Source organism: Notamacropus eugenii, chromosome 2 (genome assembly GCF_028372415.1).
Source record: "Notamacropus eugenii isolate mMacEug1 chromosome 2, mMacEug1.pri_v2, whole genome shotgun sequence".
Taxonomy (NCBI): Eukaryota; Metazoa; Chordata; class Mammalia; order Diprotodontia; family Macropodidae; genus Notamacropus; species Notamacropus eugenii.
Window position 1 is genome coordinate 328,277,445 of NC_092873.1, and position 19,801 is coordinate 328,297,245.

At 38.4% G+C, this 19,801-nt stretch overlaps 1 protein-coding gene across 7 annotated transcripts in view; it reads right to left on the reverse strand.

The window, feature by feature from the left end:
• PITPNC1 (phosphatidylinositol transfer protein cytoplasmic 1) overlaps positions 1 to 19,801 on the reverse strand; it is a 378,124-nt gene that overhangs the window by 85,336 nt on the left and 272,987 nt on the right. For all 7 annotated transcript variants that reach the window (XM_072645459.1, XM_072645460.1, XM_072645455.1 and 4 more), the window contains one exon: positions 3,955 to 4,050. In XM_072645459.1, the coding sequence (XP_072501560.1) occupies positions 3,955 to 4,050 (96 nt within the window). The remainder of the gene's footprint in view (positions 1 to 3,954; positions 4,051 to 19,801) is intronic.

A 19,801-nucleotide genomic window follows, 5' to 3' on the forward strand; every position in this document is an offset into this window, starting at 1 on the left:
GAAGCATAAAAAGGCAAACATAAAAGAGCAGTCATAAGGGATTTAATAAAGTTAAACTGTTTATATTCCTATATGGGAAGATGATACATTTAACTCCTAAGAACTGTATCATTATTAGGGCAGTTAAAAGGAGTTTAAGTAGATAGAGGACATGGGCATGCATTAATTATGTTGGAATGATCTCAAAACAAAAAAAAGAAAGGGTGAAAAAGAGATTTGCAGTGGGAGAAGGGGGAAGGGAGAGGTATTAAATGGGGGAAATTTTCTCCCTTAAAAGAGATGTGCAAGGAAGAGGTTTTATTGAGGAGGGGAAAATGGGTGGGAGTAGTGGGCAATAAGTGAACCTCACTCTTATCAGAATTTGATCAAAGAGGGAAGAATACATACATACATACATACATACATACACACACACACACATTCACAATTGGGTATCTATCTTATCCAACAGGAAAATAGGAGGGGAAGGGGATAATAAGAGATATGGAGACAGGGGGAGGTAGCGATGACAAAAGTGAGGAAAGATTAAAGAGGGGCAGTGGTCAGAAGCAAAACAGACTTTTTAGAGGAGACAGGATAAAAAGAGAGAGAAAAGTATAAACAGAAGAAAATAGGACAGAAGGAAATATATAATTATTAATCATAATTATGAAAGTGAACAGGGTGAATATAAAAAAATTTTAGAGCAACTTTCTTTGATAAAGGCCTCATTTCTCAAATATATAGGGAACTGAGTGAAATTTATAAAAATAAGAGCCATTTCTCAACTGATGAATAGTTAAGGGATGAACAGTCTTCAGAAGAAGAAATAAAAGCTATCTAAAGTGATATGAAAAAATGCTTTACTTCACTATTGATCAGAGAGAGGCAAATTAAACAACTCTAAGGTATCACTTCACAACTATCAGAATGACAAATGCTAGAGTGAATGAGGGAAAATAAGTACACTAACTCTACAAATAGGTCTAGTTGTGAACTGGTCCAACCATTCTGCAGAACAATTTAGAACTGAGCCCAATGGGCTATAAAACTGTGCATACCCTTTGATCCAGCAAGGCCACTACTAGGTGGTAGGAGATCAAAGACATCAAAGAAAAAGAAAAAAAACCTATATGTCCAAAAATATTTATAGTAACCTTTTTTTGGTAGCAAAGAATTGGAAATGGAGGGTATGCCCATCAATTGAGGAGGCTGAACAAGAAGTGGCATATGATTGTGATGGAATACTATTGTGCTGTGAGAAATGATGAAGGGGATGCTAAGAAAAAATCACAAGGTATATATGATGTAAAGTGAGATCACTGTGCACAGTAACAATGAAGTTGTAAAGATGTTCAGCTGTGAAAGACTTGGCTGCTCTGGTCACTACAATGATACAAGACAATTCTAACGGACTCACGATTAAAACGTGCTATCCACTTTCAGAGAAAGAAATGAGGAACTCTGAGTACAGATTGAAGTATAATTTTCTCCCTTTGTTTTTTATTTTGTTTTGTAACATGCCTAATATGGAAGTTTCTTTTGCATAATTTTACATGTATAAATAATATCATTTTGCTTGCCTTCTCAGTGGATATGTAAGAGATGGGGAGAGAGATTTTGGAACTCAAAATTCAAAAAGAATATAAAATAAAAATAAATTAGAAAAACTATAGATGAGTATCTCATTGGCAGAAATAGAGGTATATGGTAGGTGTGGGCAGGCTAGATCATATAATAAAGAGGAAATTCTGAAAAACATAAACAAAAGATTTCATCAAGGAAGTACAGGACAGGAAGAGAAGGTGAAACAATCACATAACAGAAGTGAGAGACGATTGGTGGAAAGGAAGAAGCATTATGCAGGACCTTTTCTATGCCAAGCACTGGGCTGAGCACTTAACAGTTATTATCCTGAGTCTTACAACAATCGTGGGAGTTAGGTCCTATTATTATCCCCATTTTACAGATGAGGAAACTGAGGCAAACAGACTATGAGTGATTTGCCTCGGGTAACCCAGCTAGTGGATGTAGCAATTTGATCTCAGGTCCTCCTTATTCCAGGTCCTCTGCTCAATCCATTGCACCACTGAGGAGGACAGGTAGAATGCTCTACTGGTACCTTACAATGTTGGGAAAACAAGGAATGCCTCCAGAATGTTAAGTGAACCACATCCCACTTTGGCAAACTTTTTGAAGAACATGGACAGAAACTGCACATGGATGGAGGGAACTCTCAACTCAGTGAGATCACAGGTCTATTTGGGTAACTGTAAAGTGCTTAGCACAGTGTCTGGCACAAATTAAGTGCTATATAAATGTTTGCTTTTTTTTTTTTTCTGAACAGTAGTGGGCATCTCAAAAATATTAGGAGGTCACATTACCTGTGTCATTTCTATTAGATGAGTATAGTCTCAAATCAACGAATATTTACTAAGCCACTGCTATGTGCAGGGTATTGCTTAAGATATGGGGCTTGAGCCATTCTGTAACCTCATTCTGTGGCTTCCTCTGTCTAGATAGTCTCTGTGTAATTCATGGTCTGATTGCATTGTAGTGAAGTCACTCTGTATAACTGAAGTTGGTGGGCCTTCTGAGATACTGAGTAAGAGGAAGTTTGAATGCAGGAGTGATATGTTGGAAAGAAGAGAGGGTTTGAATCCCCTAGCACTTATTAACTAAGTGACATTGGGCAAGAATGGGTCTTACTTTCCTACCCAGAAAATTGAAGAGGCTAGACGAGCTGATCTAAAGGAAACCTAAATCTGTGATTCAGCAGAGGACACACAATCCTCATTCTCTGAAAACTCGGAACTCTCTTCATGACACCATTTCAATGCAGGCCTACCTGGAAACAGTGGGGATGCTAGGGGATGACCCAAATTTACCTGAATTATTTGAATGGTTCCATGATTTTATGCAAAAGTCCTAAATGAGCAATTTTGATGAAAAATCCAAGAAATCTGACTTCCAGCATCAGCAAAGTCAGACTCAATTTCCTCTCTTTTGTTCCTGTGGAAGCTGCCTATAAAGGCTTCTTCTAAGTTCTTATGGACATCTTAAAATCTTTCCATAGAAATATATCGACTTACAGAGATTATATTGTATAGAAGCTGATATGTTTATATTTCTTCTCCCAGTCATAAAGCAGTGCCTGGGCACTGCTTATACAGAGCATTAGATATAAGTAAAAAATGAAGAGGGTGCCCAAGTTGTAACTTCACACAGGCTGGCATTGTTGTTATAAAAATAAAAGTTTAGCATTTATATAGAGCTTTAAAGTTTCAAAAACACTTTACAAATATCTCATTGGATCCTCACAACAGCCCTGGGTGGTAGGCACTACTATTATCCTCATCTTATAGATGAGGAAACTGAGGCAAAAGAAGGGGAAATGACTTGTCCAGAGTCACACAAAGCTCATAAGTGTCTGAAGCCAGATTTGAAATTATGTTTTCCTGACTCCAGGCCCAGAACTCTAACCATTGCTCCACCTGGCCACTGTAAACCTGCAGGGTCCTTGGAAGTTAGAGACTTCACTTGGAGACCTTGGATCAAAGAGTCCAGCAGATGTAGTTCCTGCGCCTAGGAGTTCTCTATGTAACCCATAGTCTCACTGCACTACATTGAAGAATGCCTTGGTAGGCATGGATGGGTTAATGAAGAAACTCTAAAATCAGCGAGATCACAGATTTAATTAAAAAGTGTTTACTCACAGTATCTGGCAAGTAGCACTAAATAGTAGCTATTACTATTTGCGCTATCGATTCTATGAAAGACAGGTGTGCATCTCAAATATATTAGCTGACCACATAACTTGGTATTTCTCCATTTCTATTACATGAGTAGATAGTCTCAAATCAACAAATACTTACTAAACAATTGCTACGTGCATGATATTGAATCATTTAAAAAATTGGATAAGAGATTTCCCAGGCCCCTCTATCTATGGTTCAGTTCCCGCCTGTTGCTTACCTCAGACTCCTTATAGTAGCGCTCAGGGATTTCATCGCAGGCAATATCAATAAAACAAACTTCTCGTTCTACATCTTTGGCTTCATTGTCAAAAATCTGAAAGAAGAGAAGGACACGTTTAAAAGTCAGTCATCAGGTGATGAGTCAGGTGATAAGTCAGACCAGGTGATGTCCTCCAAGAAGAAAGATGGCTAGCACTCACCAGTAAGTGCCTAAGGTAGGGTTATAAGCCCAGAGTTTCTCAGATGGAGCCGTCTGCCTCTCCATGGACAAGCTGTGAAAATCATAAATGACTTTCACCCAGATATTGGTTTTTCTCACAGCAGAAACAGAGAACCTTCAATGAGTGGGAGGTGAGAGGGAAGGGCTCATGTTTAAGCACAACAGCAAGGGAACACATCCCTTCTAAGATACCTAACTACATGTTTAGCAATTCATTTTCAGAGGGGGCTTTGGAATTGGGAGAAGTTGGAAAGTGAAGGGCAGGAAATGGGGCCAAAAAACCAACCAGACAAACCCTGAACCTGATGAGATAGACTCAACCACAAAGGTGAAAAACAACCACCTTTGACATTTTAAAGGCCATTTCCTTAACACACTATAGCTAGAAGAAAGGTGGCAGTATGACCTGCTGTTCAGTTGTCTTTGAATTTTAAACTCTCTTCTTGGTATTTCAAACCAAACTAACTATTACTTTCCAAAAGCTTCACAGATAAAATTCTTGATAGTAATTAGCATCTTAAGCAGTATCTACTCTATATCCTGTGTTTTCTTCTTACATATTTTTTTGAGATTATTGCCTTCAGATTTGTAAATTGACCCTTTGATTGAATGAGAGGTAGCAAGTACATTTCTTTAAGGTTGAAGACCGATTTCTGGTATGACTAGTACTTAAAGTAAAATGCTTCAGGCCACTCCTAAAGCCAACACAGAAGTAGCAGCTGGCTTGTTTTGCTCATTCAATAGGAAGAGACGGAAATGTTTTTCAAGTCTGACCATGAAATGAAACATAAGGCTACCAGTTTGTGAATCTCTTGTAGATATACACAAAGAAACCACAGAGAGATTTGTGTTGTCAGTGAGATCATTAAAAAACCAAGTGGGAGGCCTGATAATATTATGGATCATGAAACTGAGGAGGCTTTTCATTTGGAAAATGAAAATAAGAGAAATTCAAATTCACAGGAGAGGCAGATTGAGTTAATGTTGGGGCTGAAGTAGTGAAAACCTGGGTTCAAATTCTGCCCCTGATATTCCCAGCAGAGTAATTAGTAATGTAGTCAATCGATCAGATAAGTCATCTAATCTTTATCTTTCTCAGGTAACCTGCTAGGACTTATCTCAGAGAGAATTTGATCTTCATTAAATATGGGATTAAATAAAGCATTTATTAATCATTTACTAATCAGTCAACTAGTGTTTATTAAAGCCCCTACTATGTGTCAGTCATTATGCCATGTGTTGGGGACACAAATAGAAAAGTCAGATAGTTTCTGATCTCAAGGAGCTCATGTTCTAACAGGGGAGACAAGACATATGGAAAGTTTCTGCTGCAAGTCAGATGGAAAGGTCCCATGGTCCTAAGGGTGCAGTGGCAAAACAGATGGTAATGCCTCTTCTTTAATGTCATTCCCACTGATAAAATCATAACAGCTTCTGATGTTGAATTATTTGACTTTGGTGAGAAGAACTTTCTTTCCTGGGACTTCAGTAGTTTTGGCTGTAGTACCAGGAGGAGCTATTGCCAGGTTTTATCTCCATAAGGGGTTGCTTCCCAGAATGGTGATTTGGAGCACTGGGCTGGAAGCATTGCTATTTCCAAGGATCTTGGGTTCAAGGTCATAAGCAGAAAGTTCCTGCAGTTTAGGCTTCCTACCCTACACTGAAGACATCATGGATTCTTCATGTTAAATTCACGGGATTGAAACTAATGGAAGGGAAATATTAGGGGCAGAAACCACAGATGACAGTATGATTCAACAATGATTCTTTCAGGAGGGGATATTGCTGAATGAAGGAAGAATAGAGAAATGAATGACATGAACTCAAATAACCTCTCTAGGGGACAATCCCACCTAAAAGTGAATGGGGAACAGAGAGAATTCTAATTTGTTCACACAACATCAAGATGAGAATTCTCCCTCACTAGTCATTAGTAGCTCCAGAAAGAACAAAGCAGCTGGGCCAAAACCAAAAGGAAGCTCAGCTTCAGATGTGCCTGGTGATGAAAGAAAAGTCTGATGCTGTAAAGATCAATATTGCATCCACCAAACATTTAAGGAACAATTAATTCCAATACTATATAAACTATACGGAAAAATAGGCACAGAAAGAATCCTGCCAAATTGCTTTTACAACACAAATATGGTTTTGATACCCAAACCAGGAAGAGCAAAAACAGAGAAAGAAAACTTTTAGACCAATTTCCTTAATGAATACTGATGCAAAAATTTTAAATAAAATACTAGCAAGGAGATTACAGTAATATATGACAAGGATCACATAGTAATGACCAGGTAGAATTTATAGCAGGAATATAGGGCTAGTTCAACAATAGGAAAGCTGTCAGCATAATTGACCATATCAATAACAAAACCAATAGAAATCATGATTATCTCAATAGATGCAGAAAAAGCTTTTGACAAAATACAGCACACATTCCTATTAAAAACACAAGAGAGCATAGGAATAAATGGAACTTTTCTTAAAATGATAAGTAGTATCCATCTAAAACAAGAGCAAACAAGAGATTAAGAGCATTATGAGGAGGAAAATGGATCATTTTGATTATATTAAATTTTAAAAATGCAACCAAGAAAGAAAGAAGAAAGCGAGAAAACAATTTTATAGCAAGTGTCTCTGATATAGACCTCATTTTTCAAATATATAACTAAGTCAATTTATAAGAAGATAAGTCATTCCCTATAAATGATCAAAGGATATGAATAGGTAGTTTTAAGAAGAACTCAAAGCTATCTACAGTTATATAAAAAATACTCTAAACTCTAATACTCTATATTGATTAGAGAAATGAAAATTAAAACAACTTTGAGGAACCTTCTCACACCTATAAAGTTGGCTAATATGATAGAAAAGGAAAATGATAAATGTTGGAGATGATATGGGAAAATTGAGACACTAATGCACTCTTGGTGTTGCCAATTGATCCAACCATTCTGAAGAGCAATTTGAAATTATTCCCAAAGGGCTATAAAACTGTACACACCCTGTGATCCAGAAATATCCCTATTCAGTCCTTATCCCAAAGAGATTTTTTTTAAAAAAAGGAAAAAGGTATATTTGTACAAAAATATTTATGGCAGCTCTTTTAGTGCTGGCAAAGAATTGGAAATTGAGGGGAATGCCTGAACAAGTTATGGTATGGTTGGCTGTTGTCCTTCACTCTCAAAGACAACTAAAACGACATCACCATGCCAGAGTCAAGTTTCAGTGTGTCTGACTGTGGCTAATGAGACCAATATGAACTCAGAAGGCTCTGCCACAGGTTGGGTACAGATAGTCCATGTGAACATTTGGGGTAGATACTCTGAATTTATGCATCTTGCATTTCCTTTGAGCTGTTTTAATTTTGCTTTGCTCATAGAACACAGCACCTTCTCTGATCTAAGAAACCCCAATGAGTGATTTTGTGCCACTATTTCCCATGTCACACAATCAATTCCAAAGTTCTTAAAAGAAACCTTGAGAGTGTCCTTGTATTGCTTCTTCTGACCACTATGAACACTTGCCCTGTGTGAGTTCACCATAAAATAGTCTTTTTGGCAAGTGAGTGTTTTATGTTCAAACAATGTGGTCAGTCCATTGGAGTTGCACTCTCTGAAGCAGAGTTTGAATGGTTGACAGCTCAATTTGAACAAGGACCTACAGTGTCTGGTACTGTATCATGCTAGGTGATCTTCAGAATCTTCCTAAGACAATTCAAATGAAAGTGATTCAGTTTTCTGGCATGGCACTGGTAGACTATCCAGGTTTTACAGACATACAGCAATGAGGCCAGCATAATGACTCTATAGACCTTCAATTTCACAGTTAGTCTAATACCTCTTCTCTCCTATGTTTTCCTTTGGAGCTTCCCAGACACTGAGCTAGCTAGATCTGGCAGCGTGTGTGTCAATGTCATTATCAATGTGTCTATCCCTGGAAAGTACATTATACCAAGGGAAGTGAACTTATCCGCAGCATTCAAAACTTCTTCATTTGCTGTAACCAATGGTTCCACCTATGAATGATGTGGTGGTGGCTCATGAGCATCTGTGTTTTCTTGGTGTTGATTATTAGACCAAAATTAGCCCAAGTGGCAGAGAATTGATCCATGCATGCTTTGTTGCATGAATGAAATACTATTGTGCTATAAGAAATGATGAGCAGGATGTCTTTAGAAAAGTCTGGAAAGACTTATATGAACTGGTGCAAAGTGAAGTGGGCAGAACCAGGAAAATATTATACACAGTAACAGCAATATTGTAAGATGATCAATCATGAATGACAGCTATGCTCAGCAACACAATGACCAAAGACAAATTCAAAAGGACTCAAAATAAAAAACAGTATCCACCTCAAAAGAAAGAACTGATGAAGTCTGAATGCAGACTGAAGCACACTGTATTTTGCTTTATTTTTTTAAGTGTTTTTTTTTGGGGGGGGGGGTCTATTTTCTTTTACAATATGACCAATATGGAAATGTTTTACATGACTGCTCATGTATAACTTATGCCAAATTGCTTACCTTCTCAGGTAGGAGTGAGAGGATAAAGGGAGGGAGGGAGAGAATTTTCAAAACAAAATTTTAAAAATACTAATGTTAAAAATAATTTTTACACATAATTGGGAAAAATGTTATTTTTAAAAAAATATCATTACTATATAGGAACCTAGAATGTAATCTATGAACCAATATAAGCTGGATGGTGGTCAGGCAGGAGGTGGAAAGATTAAACATCAACACGTTGGGTGTCATTGAATGTAAATGGACAGGAATGGGTGAACTTAATTCAGGTGATTATTATATATGCTACGGTGGGCAAGAATCCTTTAGAAGAAATGGAGTAGCCCTCACAGTTAATAAAAGGGGTGAGAAAAACACTACTGGGGTATATTCCCTAAAAGGAAAGAATGATTACCTATTCAAATCCAAGGAAAACCATTCAACACCACAATAGTACAAGTCTATGTTCTAACCACTAATGCAAAAGAGGCCAAAGTTGATCAGTTCTATGAAGACCTACAATATCTAGAAATCACCAAATCAGATTAAATATATACTTTGCAGCCAAAGATGGAGAAGCTCTATATAATCAGTTAAAAGAAGACCAGGAAGGGACTGTGATTCAGATCATGAATTTCTTATTGTAAAATTAAGAGTTAAATTGAGGAAAGTAGGGAAAAACCATTAGACCATATAGATATGACCTAAATAATATTCCTTATAAATATGAAGTAGAAGAGATGAATAGATTGAAAGGATTAGACCTGGTAGAAACAGTGCCTGAAGAACTATGGACAAAAGTTTGCAACATTATGCTGAGGCAGCATCAAAAAACAGTCCAAAGAAAAAGAAGAGCAAGAAAGCAAAGTGGTTATCTGAGGAAAGAAAGAAAGTGAAACGCAAAGGAAAAAGAGAAAGATATACCCAACTGAATGCAAAATTACAGAGAATATCAAGGAGCGATAAAGTATTCTTAAAAGAGCAATGCAAAGAATTGGAAGAAAACAACAGAATGAGAAAGTCAAGGGATCTCCTCAAGAAAATCAGAGATATTTTTGTTTCATGCAAAAATGGGAGCAATAAAAGACAAAAATGGTAAGGACTTAACCCAAGTAGAAGAAATGAAGAAGAGATGGCAAGAATATAGAGAGCTCTACAAGAAAAATCTTAATATCAGTGATAACCATGAAGGTGTGGTTACTGATCTAGAGCCAGACATCCTGGAAATTGAAGCCAAGTGGGCTTTAGGAAATATTACTAGCAATAAATCTAGTGGAGATGATGGATTTCCAGCTGAGCTTTTAAATCTTAAAAGATGATGCTGTTAAAGTGCTGCATTCAATATACCAGCAAATCTGAAAAAGTCAACAGTGACCACAGGATTGCGTTATGTCCCAATACTAAAGAAATACAATGCCAAGGAATGATCAAATTGCCCAATAATTGTCCTCATCTCTCATGCCAGCAAGGTTATACTTAAAATTCTGCAAGCTGGGCTTCAGCAATATGTGAAATAAAAATTACCAGAAGTGCAGGCTGGTTTTGAAGAGGCTGAGAAACTAGAGATCAAATTGCCAGTGTTCATTGGATTATGGAGAAAGCAAGAGAGTTCTAGGAAAAAATATCTACTTCTGCTTCATTGACTACAATAAAGCCTTTGACTGTGTGGATCACAATAAAATGTGGCAGGTCTTCAAAAAGATGGGAGTATGAGATCATCTTACTTGTCTCCTGAGAAACTTGTATGTAGGTCAAGAAGCAACAGAACATGGAACAACTGATTGGTTTAATATTGGGTAAGGAGTATGACAGGGATGTATACTGTTACCTTATTTATTTAACTTAAATGTAGAGTACATCGTGTGAAATGCCAGACTGGACAAATCAAAAGACAGAATTGAGCTTGCTGGGACAAATAAAAATCTCAGATATACAAGACAATACCACTCTGATGGCAGCAAGTAAAGAAGAATTATGAAGTTTCTTGATAAGGATGAAAGAGGAGAATGTAAAATATAGCTTTGAAGCTTAACACTAAAAAAAAAACCTAAGATGGTGGTGAATGGTTCCATCACTTTCTGGCAAACAGAGGGAGAAGAAATATAAGCAGTTTCAGATTCTATATTCTTGGGCTCAAAGATAATTGCAGATGGTGATTACAGTCAAGAAACGAAAAGACACTCCTTGGAAGGAAAGCTATGGCAAATCTGGACAGCATACTAAAAAGAACAGACATCACCTTGCTGACAAAGATCTGTATAGTGAAAGTTATGGTTTTTCCAGGAGCAAGATATGGTTTTCAGAACTGGACTATAAGGAAAGTTGAGCCTTTCGAATTGTGGTGCTGGAGAAGACTTTTGAGAGTTCCTTGGACAGCAAGCAGATCCAAATTGGTTGATCCTTAATAAATTAATTCAGACTGCTCATTGGAAGGACAAATAGTGAAGTTTAAATACTTTGGCCACACAATGAGAAGAAAGGACTCATTGGAAAAGATGATGATGCTGAGAAAATTAAAGACAAAAGGGGAAAGGGGATAGCAGAGGATGAGATGCATAGATAGTATCATGGAAGCAACAAACATGAGCTTAGACAGACTTCAGGAATTAGGAGGACAGAAGGGCCAGGCATGCTATGGTCCATGGGGTCACAAAGAGTTAAACAACTCATCAGAGGGGATCCACCATTCATCACATATCATAAATGGTCTAACACAGCCTCCCACCCACAATCTTAAGATGTTCAATTGGAAAGACGAATTTCAATCTGGTTTTTCTTCTTGTAATTATAAAGCATGCTCACCCCTTTCACTGAGAATTCAAATGTATGTCATCTTTTGATGTTAGCTTTACCTTGTACAAAGCAAATGGTGGTGGAATAGAGTTGGCATGTAAAACTTTTACCAAAAGTCTTGGTTTGGGGCTCTTATCATATTCTTTGGGACTTCAGACCAAAACCTCAGATATCGAGTTCCAACATGGTAGCATCTTATTAAAGCTTATTCCATTAAGCAATAAATCTATGACTGACTTCAGAGTTGAGGAGGTGTTCATTCACCAAGGGGATGATGTTCAAAGTGGAGGCTAGAGTTGGAATGTGGCTTTGGAAGCATCCTCAACTCTTTCATGTGTATGTATTCTGGGCAGGGGATATTTCAATTTTGTATTTGTCCTCCAAGCACATAGCACAATAACCCATATACAAATGGGACTTCATAAACGTTTAGTGAATTGAATTCTATCTCTCAGATTGTAAAGTGGGGCAGCTCAGTGGCTCAGTGGATAGAGCACTGGTCCTGGAATCAGGAAGACCTGAGTTCAAATCCAGTCTCAGACACTTACTAGCTGGGTGACCTTGGGCAACTCACTTAACCTCTGTTTTCCTAGAAGGCAGCTAGGTGACTCAGTAGATAGACTGCTGAGCTTAGAATCAGGAAGATCTGAGTTCAAATCTGGCCTCAGTCACTTACTGGCAAGACACTTAACATCTGTCTGCCTTAATCCACCAGAGAAGGAAATGGCAAATAACTCCAGTATCTTTGCCAAGAAAATCTCATGGCCAGTATGATCCACAGGGTCATGATGAGTCAAACACAACTGAACAAAAACTTGTAAACTTCCCCAAATCAAAAGCCTTGTTTCCTTTTTCTTTACCATCCCATAGCTACTGTTGCTAATAATAGCTAGAATTTATATAACACTTTAAGGTTTTTGAAGCCCTTCATATATGTTATCTTATGTCATCACAATAACCTTGTGAGGTAATTGCCACTCCTATAGATGAGGAAACAAGCAGAGAGAAGTTATATGACTTCCCCACGGTCTTACAACTAGTGAAAATTTGCAAAGTATATTACATTTAATATCTCATTTGGTCCTCACACTAACCCTGGGAGGTAGATGTTACTATTATCACTATATATATGGGAAAGCTGAGGCTCAGAGCAGTTAATTGACCCAGGAAGCTAGTAAATGTTTGAAAGAGGATCTGAACTCAGGTCATTATAAATCGTGGTCCAAGACTCTAGCTAACGATGCTGTTCAGGTGCCTTTAGTTTAACTAAGTAAAGAATGGTAGGGCAAAGAAAGTTAATAGTGTTACGTGACTTCTAGGTCTTTCTAGTCACCATACCTTGGTCCCCTATTAGGATCCTTCCCTGCTATACCTATGCCTAACTTTCATGGAAACTGAGTAATCTCCCCAGGGCAGATAGAGCTTAGCAGAGGGTTTACACACTATATTCCCATTTCTATCAACAACTAATTCTTTACGAAAAAAAAAAGCAGCCTCTCTTAATAATATGATAGAAATAGATGGAAAGAAACAGTATAAAATGGCTTCTATCTCCCTCACTCAGACTGGGCATAATTTAGAGATATGTCCAAGTACACTAAACACAAAGGTCTAATCTTGTGACAGAGGAGAATACTCAGCAAAGAGTAACTAATCATTTGCACATTCCAAATAGCTGCCAGAAGCCTGATTCAATCATCAGCTCCTTTCAGGTCTAAGGAGACACTTGCTGAGATAGTCTCCTGGAAAAAATGTATCATGTCATCACATAAACTTGAGGCTTTGACAAGAATCACACCTGGCACTGTAGTCTTGTACAGGTGCAGGGCTCTTCAGACACTTGGGCAGAAATTCTCTCCTTTTGAGCTGTCACAGGGTTCAAATTTTGGAAGAAAAGTCATCCTTTCCCTGTCTGCTTGCACAACAGTGCACGACAGCAGGGTGTAAAACACTAATTTTTCAGTCTTCGCATCTATATCTATTTATCTCTGTCTTTCTATTATCTATAGCTATCTGTCATCTGTCATCTATATCTGTCTTCTCTATTATCTCTCATCTATAACTGTTACCTATATCTATCATGTAATTCCATATCCATCATCTCCATCAGTCTTTATCATCTATTATCTATACCTATCATCTATATTCATCTCTATCAGTCTTTATCATCTTACCTATCATCCATGTCTATCATTTCTATTATATATAATCTATTATCTATATTCATCTCTATGTATCCATCCATCTCTAGTATCTATATCTATCAATTATCTATCAGCTATAGCTACCTTCTCTCTCTCTCCCTGCCCACTAGAAAGCGGGGTAAGTAGAGAAAGGGGAGAAATCAGTTTCTTTTTCTTTCTCCTCCCCCACATCTTCTTCCTTTTCTACTCCTCCAATATCTACATGTAGTTTACCACGTTGTACATTGTCTGTTATGGATTTTTAGTTACATTCCCACTTCTTTGACCACCTCATATGCTTGTCGGCTGCCTCACCCCACCACTCATCAGTTCATATGTGTTTAGGGAAAACAAAGTCATGAAACATGAGCCTGAGCAACCTAATAACAACAGACATTTGTTGTTCCTACTGTTCAGTCATTTTAAGCCATGTCTGACTGTGACCCGATTTGGGGTTTTCTTGGCAAAGATATTAGAGTGGTTTGCCACTTCCTTCTCCAGCTCATTTTACACATGGGGAAACAGAGGCAAACAGGGCTAAATAACTTGCTCAGGGGCACAGGACTAGCAAGTGTCTTGAGGTCACATTTGAACTCAGTAAGATGAGTCTTCCTCACTCCAGATTTGGCCCTCCGTTCACTGTGCCATCTAGCTGCTCTTAACAGACATTTTGGCAGACCTTTATTGTTTACAGAGGGATTCACATACATCATCTCATTTAAGTGTCACAACAATTTTATGAGATAGATGCTCTAGGGTTATTATGACCATCATGTGGCTCATGGAGTCATAGACTGGGCAAGAAGGCATCTTCAAGGTCATGGAAGTTAGATTAAGTGACCTGACCACAGTCATGTATAATATAATTGTGGTGCCAAAGCTTCTGAAAGAACATCACTTTATATATTGCAAAGTTTTGTGGCTTTTAAATGATTTTTGAGATGATCTTCTGCTTTGGGTGGCCTGGGTCACTGTTCTCTTCCATGACTGCAGACATTGTAATTGAAAGGTGATTAAAAACTTTTCTTGGATAAGAAGCCTCTTCTTTCTACTTCTAGCTCAGGCACTAACCCGGTTGGTGACCAAGGGAAAAGTTCTGAGCTCCGTTCCACCTAAAATCATCTACCCTAAGAAAGTTATAAGATTTTGTGATAACAATGGAATCACTGTGGGTGATGTGCTTGGCCTCCTCTGTTGAATGATGCTATACATTCATCACACCTTCTACAAGAAGCCCTTTCCCATCCCCGTTACTGCTAGTTCCTCCCTTCTGTGATTATCTCCAATTTTTCTCATCTATATCTTGTTGGCACATAGTTGCCTGCATGCTGTTCCCCCCATTAGACCATGATGTCCTTGAGAGAAAAAGGACCATTTTTGGCCTTTCTTTGTATCCCCAGCACTTGGCACAGTACCTGGCACAAAGTAAGCACCTAATGCTGGTTATATAAGTTCATAAGATTTAGAAGGTACACTTTGGGGAAAACTTTCCAAACTAAAGTTTCTATTCTCTGTACCTGTTAAGAATGGTAGTAATAGAACAGATGAAGCTAAGAAGGGAGCATGGAGCTGGAACAATCTATGACTTGAAAAAGTGGGCAGGGAAATATTTTTGTGGTCTGCCTGTCTCTTCTGTCCTCTAGCTGATCACTTGCTCTATGCTTCAGGTTCAGAAAAAGACTAAAGGTCGTACTTGACCTCAGTGCTGATACCTTTAGATAAGAGACTGGGTTTAAGCATGGAACAGCAAAGCTCCTTTTCAAGGTTTTCATCTGGAACCACAAGCAAATCACTACGTACAAATTGAAAAAGAGTTCCTGCTCTCAAGAAGTTTACTTTCTACTGGTGTTAAATATAACATGGTTAAAGAAGGCAGAGAGCACTCCGTAGAGGGATCAGAAATAAGTTTCCAATGGAAGTTGGCATCCAAGTTGAGCCCTAAGGAAAACAAAGAATCTGAAAGCAAGAATAGAGGGCCTTATAGGAATCCTGGAGCACCTTTAGGCTTCTCTTGTGAACCTAGGCCAGGAGAGCTTATAGCAGTTAGGACATGAAAAAATGTTCTCTCTACATTTTTCTAGAGAATTTTCTTGTGATTTCTGCTTTCCCCTCATATGTGTTTACTACCATCACTCCCAAAGCCCTCACCCTTTACCCTCCACTAGTCACTGAGGAGAAGAGCAGGGCCACCCAAACCTGGTAGTCATGTATGGGGCAAAACATCCCAAGAAATATACCCCCTACCCTTCATTCTCTACTCCCTCCTCCCTTCCACCAGTCCCTTAGATATAGTTCTAAATCACCAAATGTGCATTTGAACATTTAGAAATGGATGTCCTAGAGACAACTTAAACTCTACTTGCCTAAAACGTTCCCCTTAAACTGTCTCCTCTTCCTAAGTTCTCTACTTCTGTCAAAGGCACTACCATCCTTCCAAATTCAGCACTATCCTGGACTCCTCACCCACTCTTCCTCACCTCATATAACCAATCAAATGCCAAATCTTACCATTTTGATCTTTGTAGCATCTCTAGCATCTGATCCTTTCTCCTCACTGATACAGTTAAACACACCTCAAATCTTTCCATAGACCAATCCTTCTGACACAGTGCTGCCAAAATCATTTTCCTTAAGCACAGATATGACCACATGACTCCCCTATTCAACCAAATCCAGTGTTTCCTATTGCCTCCAGGACACAAAATAAACTTCTGTTTGGTGTTTAAAGCCCTACACAAGCTAGCCCCAACTAGCCTTCATTAGATATCACTCCATGTTCCACACGCTGCAATTCATGCCAGAAAACACTCTCTTTTCTTACATCTCTCTCAATCTCTCTCTTACTTTAAGATGGAGCCTTTTCCGATTCCCTCCAACCGCTAGTGCCCTTCCTATCCAACTGCCTTGTATTTAACTCCTTCGTACATACATCTATTCATTAACTTTATATTACACATATGATTATATGTTCTTGTTGCTATCCTCACTAGAATATAAGTTGTTTTTGAGTAGACTGGCACATAATAGGCACTTAAATGCAAAAGTATTTGTTGGTTAGATCTTCCTTATAGTGAAGAAGCAAAATATTAAATTCCCAACTGGCAGGCCTTTAATACCATAATTATTATAACTGTAGTTAGGGTAGCTGGGTGGTGCACAAGACTCATCTTTCTTAGTTCAAATCTGGCCTCAGACACTTACTAGCTGTATGATCTTGGGAAAATCACTTAACTCTGTTTGCCTTATTTCTTATCCATAAAATGAGCTGGAGAAGGAAATGGCAAACTACTCCAGTATTTTGCCAAGAAAACCTCCAATGGGGTCCCAAAGAGTCAGTCATGAATGAAAAATGACTGTACAACAACATAATAACTAGGCCATTAACAGTCACTAGATATTGATCACAAAATTAGTTGTCTCTCTTCCAAATGACTAGAAAAGCAGGGTATATCCTAGCAATATTACAGACGCAAATAGCTCCTATTTAGATAACTTTGCAAGTGTTTGGATTTCCAATTTGCAATACTTTTATCTCATCAGGTAGTCCTTGAGGCTTTATATGACTATTTGGCCATGATTTAATAGCATCAATGAATCTTTGACTTGTTTTATTTTTGTGTTAAACACTCAGTTCTTAAGTTGCGACTATAATGCAAGACAGCATAACTAGAGATAATCACTAAAAACTCTTTAGAAGCCCCTTAGACAGGAATAGTTAGTGCTTAGATAGCATTTGAGGGTTTGCAAAGTGCTGTGCATATGCAATCTTATTTGAGTCTCGAAATAATTCTATAAGGTAGGTGCTATGTTACTATCCTGATTTTACATGTAGGGAAACTGAGGTACAGAAAAATTAAGTGCTTTGCCCAAGGCCATGTAGCTATAAAAGTGTCTAAGGCAGGATTTGAGCTTAGGTCTTCCTTACTATAATCCAGCATCTATCTACTCTGCTGTCTAGATGTCTCAGTTATTACAAACCCCAAGACTCCCTTGAATAGTTGGAATCCTTGAGTAGAGAGGAGCAACTGCTCATCAAGAAACTTCTTTGCTATTGCTTGACAAATGAATAAATCTGTATTTTTAAGAGAACCCAAACAGAAAGCAGTGTGACTCAGCTGGTTTGCCTTGACAATATGGTGCTATGACTAGGAGAGACTGTTTCCAGTAAAGGTTTCTTTTGTACAGACTTCTTCACTGAAATGCAGACACCAACAACAGAGAAAAGAGGCATTTAAAAGTTCTCCAAGGTTTTGGTAAGGAAATTTCCCCTTTCTCTCTCAGATTTTGTTTGGGTTTATGCTGAACTAGGGGCAGAAAGGGAGTACTATGGATAAAGTGCTGGGCTTGAAGTCAAGAAAACTCATTTTCCTGAGTTCAAATTTGTCCTCAGACACTTACTAGCTGTGTGACCCTAGCAAGTCCCTTAACCATGTTGCCTCAGTTTCCTCATCTGTAAAATGAGCTGGAGAAGGAAATGGTAAACCACTCCTATACCTGTGTCAGAATCACAAAGATTCAGATATGACTGAACAAAAGGACTGAGCAATAGCGACTTATTATGAGCATTGTGCTAAGTGCTGGGGCTACAAATAAAGAAATAAGATAGTCCTTGAGCTCCAGGAGCTTACCTTCTATTGGGAGGAGTAACACACAGAGGTGTGAGCTGCAAGGCTTCGTGGTCCTTGGGTTGTGACAGCAAAGCAAATGATAATCTATCTTTCTTAATGTTATTTCCATCAATTAATCACATCTATTTCTAATGTTGAATCATATGACAGTGCCCAGTACCATCCCCCTCCCATGCAGCCCATCCCCTACAGACAACTTATAAGAAGAAAGGATCAAAGAATCCCCTTGGCTCCTGACTAACTGCCAACCATGGGAGCAGGCCAGCCGACTTGAAGGGGTGAGGGATAGACAGGAGACAGCATGGACAAGGCAAGTCAGCTTGACCTCTACGTCCTCCCCTTGGGTGCTGATGGAGATGGCCCAGAACTCCAAGCCCAAGCTGCCTTCTGCCTTCCAAACCACCAGGCCTGCCTCTGTAGCCATCATCCAGAGTATTAACTCTGTGGTGGGAGAACCTGGCAACTACTTCTTTGAAGTCAGGTCCTCCTTACTCCAAGTCCACCTAGATGCCTCAGATATTAAAAACCTTCAGACTCCCTTTCTTAGCCAGAATTCTTGGGTAGCAACAAGGAATCTATGTCCACAAAGAAACTTCCTTGCAATTTTTGGATTAAAAAAAAATCTGTGTTTCTATTAGACATGACTCCCAAACTATTATTGCAGGGGATGCATCCCCTAACTCTTTAACAGCCACAGATTCTGAAGACCCCAAAAAGAAAGTTCTTATCACCACAGTCCTTGGCATTGTCTAAATAGTTCAGCATAGGAAATAGGCATGGCTTTATGGATGGAAATAATATTAAAGAAGTGAGACTACTCTTTGTTTTGCTGTTACATTCTAAGGACCTTGGGGTCTTTCCATATGATTTATAGCTCACACCTATATATGTTAAGTTCCTCCCACAAGATTATAACCTTCCTGAGATCAGGGACTATTTTGCTTTTCTATTTGTATCCCTAGCACTTAACATGGTGCTTTGTTCACAGTAAACACCTAATAAATGCTTTTCATTCATTTATTCATGGAACCCTGGGAGATTCTTTTCATGAAATTTCTTCCAACAATATAAATGGCTCTCTTAAGTCTTCCCTCCTGTCTTTCTGAAACAGAAGCCTATATAGATTTAAAGTATGAGTATTAGAGGGCTGAAGACTTTACTGGTCCCAAATAAAATGCTCTTACATGATTTATGTTTGTAACACTATAGCGTCACGTTTGCCCCTCACATCTGTCCATCTTCCAAAATTCCCTAGTTCTGTTGAAGGTCCCACCATACTTCCAGTCATCTATGTTTACAACCTCACTGTCACCCTTAACATAGCATTCTGCCTCTTTCCACATATCCAGTCAACTGCTGAATCTTGTCATTCTACCTCCACAATATCTTTTGCATACAATACCTTTTCTCTTCTCACCACCCAAATAGGAAAAGCCTATTGATTAGAAGTTCTGTATCAAGGGTCTCTCCACACAAATCCATCCCCTGTGTGACTGCCTAAGTTATTTTCCACAAGT